The sequence below is a fragment of the Citrus sinensis genome, chromosome 4 (assembly GCF_022201045.2).
Source record: "Citrus sinensis cultivar Valencia sweet orange chromosome 4, DVS_A1.0, whole genome shotgun sequence".
NCBI lineage: Eukaryota > Viridiplantae > Streptophyta > Magnoliopsida > Sapindales > Rutaceae > Citrus > Citrus sinensis.
Window position 1 is genome coordinate 28,461,718 of NC_068559.1, and position 3,977 is coordinate 28,465,694.

The following is a 3,977-nucleotide window of genomic DNA, read 5'->3' on the forward strand; positions in this document are numbered from 1 at the left end:
TCAGATTTTCGGTTTGTCAAATACTGTGCCAAGAACAAGACGATTGCAAGATTTCAGACCATCTCTCCTGCTCTGAGGACTGTATAATGCCAATGGAAGCAGGAGGATAGAATTACGCGTGTCAGGTAACGAGTGGTGGATCGTTTACGGCTCTCTCTACGTTAAAGCACAATCAAAATGGACCGTCCTTGAAATGGGCCATGGCATATCTTAAGTGGACTCTCCTGACTCGCGCATCTTTTCCAGATGCTCAGCCCCTGCCTGAGGTTTTTCGTCGTTTGTGGCTACCCGCCAAAGAAAAGTGGGTTAAAAAAAAACTCGACACTCCACGTTTCATAATCCACGCGTGCACGTACGCCACACAATTTTTGGTCACCTGTTTCTCAAGATTCAGGAGCAATCAGCATTGTACTTGTAGGTACAAATTTTTAGGGTTTTGCTAAGTTTTATTTCAATAACTTATAACCCATGTAAAATAATGTAAAACTAGTGACATGGATAGTGGAATCCACTTATTTTTATATGGGTTGTAAATTATTTGAAATGTAACTTAACAATATCCTTTTTTTTAATAGTATCGTATTATTGTCACATGTATAACATTATTTAATTGATTTTTGTGTATTTCTATTTTTTGTACTTTATTGTCGCATATGTTTATGTAAAAGTTCATTTGTATTGATATTTTGTTCATGATTTTTAGTACGAGTCATCATTTGTTTTTAATTTTTTGACTATTGATCTATTAAATCTAAGTTACTTTAGTAAATATTTAGAGTTTAACTTTTACATCAAAATATATTGCTCGACTGTTAAAACTTTCATTTCAAAAGAGTTGTAGTCTAAAAGTCATGGCACTGTTACATCAAACGAAGACGAATCTATGTTAATGTAAAATAGAATAGAGAGTAAAGTTGATGTTTACGTATATTATTAATAACCCCTGTCGTCATCTCCAAAAAGAGTGATAATAATATATGATTGTAAATCTAAAAGAAACTCAACAATTTACAAGGGAGCAAACAGTGACAGTCACTGTATCAGTAACACCATGTTCACTTCATTAATTTAACAAAATTTTATTGGGAAAAAAAAACAAAAACAACAACAAGAAATCAACAACAAAAAGAGTAAAGAGTATTTTACGCGACGTCTTTGATTCTTGCAACTTTTGTAATTAACATAGAAAACGAAATGACCAAGAAGAGGCGCGCCGCACGGTCATTTTTTGTGTGAAAGGGCTTGATAATAAGTACAAATGAATCAAACAGCAACAGCACATCCATCATCAGTATTATTATTATCGTTATGCTGCTGCAGCTGGAGACCACTAGGAACTTCTAAGCTTTTCGGATTTCTTTGATCGGTCTCCTGATGATTCTCTTTTGGTCCTTGGTTAACATCAGTAGTGTCAGCATCATCAGGATGAATATCAACCGGGTACACTTCAGAAGCTCCTAAATTGCTCAGTACTACGATGCTCTTTAACTGTGCTTCTGGTAATTTTTTTTCCTCTATTATAACTTTGTTGGCGTTCTTGTATATCACATAAAGCAACATTTGAGTCAATCCTAAGAGGAACCCCACGATATTCGGGAGCTGTATGTATGCAAAGAAAGAACAAAATAATTAATGACACTGAAAGTGACTATTATAAAGGAGATTGTTGAACTATTCGAAAAGAGTTTAAAGCTTACAGCAACGCATATGTCTTTCTGAAAAAGACCGTAAGCGAACCACATAATTGCACTCAGCGTAAGAAAAAATGATAGGATGAATGGCATGAACTCAACACTTTTTGTTCGGATAACTTGTGCCTACAGAAATTAAAAAGAAAAAGGAAAGGAAAACAAAAAATAATTAAACTTAATTAGTAATTTTAAGCATAAAAAAGAAAATAAATTAAAATAAGCATCATTAATCGAATTAATTAATAGTACTTACAACAATGCTTAAGGGTGCTGCGAAGACACTAACAGAAACGGCAACACAAATCCAACCAAGAATTAGGATCCGAGTTGAATCGGTTGCAAGAAAGTGTGTGAGAAGAAGAATCAAAGAGAACACTCCAACGTTCATCGAAACAAATAGTTTGACAGTTGAGTTCTGCAGGTTAAAAAAAATCAAGATTATAATTAAGAATACAATAACATTGAAAAAAAAAATCAGCATGCATGCATACTCTATATATGTATATATAACACGGTAATTGGTAATTAAGTGATTGATAGTGTATAATTAATTACCCGGCTGCCTTTTGGGGCATAAGTGATGAAGAGGATGATGTAAATAGTCTCAATGACACATCCAAAGCAGTTGATGGTAACGAGAAGGAAAGCATTTTGTTTCACAAGCGCATAGTAGAACCACAGCATTGAGCTGAACAATGCTACCAGATAAGGCAGAGACTGGAAGCTCTCTGTTGATTTTTTTCTGTAAATTCGGTAAAATGTTGGCCTGCAAAAATAATAAAGCTATTAGCCAGCGTTACTGGATTATTAATATATGTTACTTTCGATGTACAACAAATTTATACTTACACCGGAGCCAGGTACACGAGGAACGAGATAATGTTACCTGTTGATACATCAAATAGAGAAAACAATAAACGATTAGTTTCGGCTTATAATTAAGGAAAAATTAATTAAGAGAACTACTTGCTAATGGAAACACCATTTGTATGGTTGAACTGAATTTTAACTAAAAAATATATACAAAAGAAAAGATTAATCATATCTTTTTATGAGGAAGGTCAGTCATCATTCTGACCACAGCCACTTAAAATTAATTGAGTGGAATATTGCAAAATATATATAAACCATGCCAAAACTAGATGTTTGAGTAATGGAAACGAGAATTCATATGACTCAGAAATATGGCTGCTTTCCTTTTTCTGAAAGGAAAAAAAAAGGGGACCAAAAAGGACCAAAATGAACAAAAATGGAAGGCGAAGGTAAGCAGACATGTTATTTGTTTTACCTAAGATGCCAAATGCAACTCCCCATTGATGGTGATCGAACATTATGGCCATTTTCTTAGCAAACAAAAAATGAATTTTGAACACTCAACAACGAAATTTGAGCAGAAAATCAAGCAAGGGCCTCGATCTCAAAGAAGATACTATGAAACCCTAGCTCAATTTCTTAAAAGAGGCCAAGCACCCTCAATCACACATGCAAAGCAAGCAACTCGAGGATGATATTAAAGGTTCATTGAGGTGCTTTTTATATAGAAATGTTAGGGAGGGGAGTGTGCGTATAGAATTCATTGTGGTTGCATGACAAGTGGAGCATTAGTAGGTGGCATTGCTTAAAATCATTTACCCAACTATATTTCCACCCCGACGGGCCTCCTTAGTCGCGTGTGGTTCACGCACTCCCACCGTATGGCTTACATTAAAGCTTCTAGTGTTTTCGAAATTTACAGTCCCATTATTGAGAGACTCCCACATCACATTTCCTTTCTATGTAACACATTAACATGACGTTTTTATATTCTCTATGATAAAATTTTCCCATTTAAATCACCTTCAATGATTCCGGTGAATCATCTTTTTTTGAATTTCATGCTAATCTAATTTTGTTATGCACAAAATAAAGAGTTGTGATCGGTAATCATAATTATAATATATAATTTTAAAATTACTTATTTAATCGTCTTCGTCGAAAAGTAAAGGGCGTTACTTGTTCATCAGCACATTCGTTTTTCATGACAACAATTACTTCGTGCCATTATAATTTGATTGAATATTGGGTCACGCGCGGTGTGAGATAAGATTTTTACGTTACTCGGACACCACCACAAACTGCAAAGGTGTCCCAAGTAGGGCTGCAATTCACGTGACCTGAAAAACCACTCTCTTTTGAGCCGTTTCTTTAACTCTTAAAATGATTATAAAAAAAAAAAAAGAAATAAATTCAGAAACCCTGAAGAATGAAACACGCCATGCTGCGTCAGCCCTAGAATGAGTTACTTCT

At 34.6% G+C, this 3,977-nt stretch overlaps 1 protein-coding gene across 1 annotated transcript; it reads right to left on the minus strand.

Moving 5' to 3' along the window:
- Positions 1–952: 952 nt before the first annotated feature.
- Positions 953–3,203, minus strand: LOC102611503 (bidirectional sugar transporter SWEET15). The gene is made up of 6 exons (XM_006482978.3): positions 2,980–3,203; positions 2,541–2,577; positions 2,247–2,457; positions 1,945–2,106; positions 1,698–1,817; positions 953–1,599 (listed from the first exon to the last, which is right to left on the minus strand). Exons 1-6 carry the CDS (start codon positions 3,029–3,031, stop codon positions 1,264–1,266), a joined length of 918 nt encoding a protein of 305 aa, XP_006483041.1. The 5' UTR covers positions 3,032–3,203; the 3' UTR covers positions 953–1,263.
- Between the last annotated feature and the right edge of the window lie 774 nt (positions 3,204–3,977).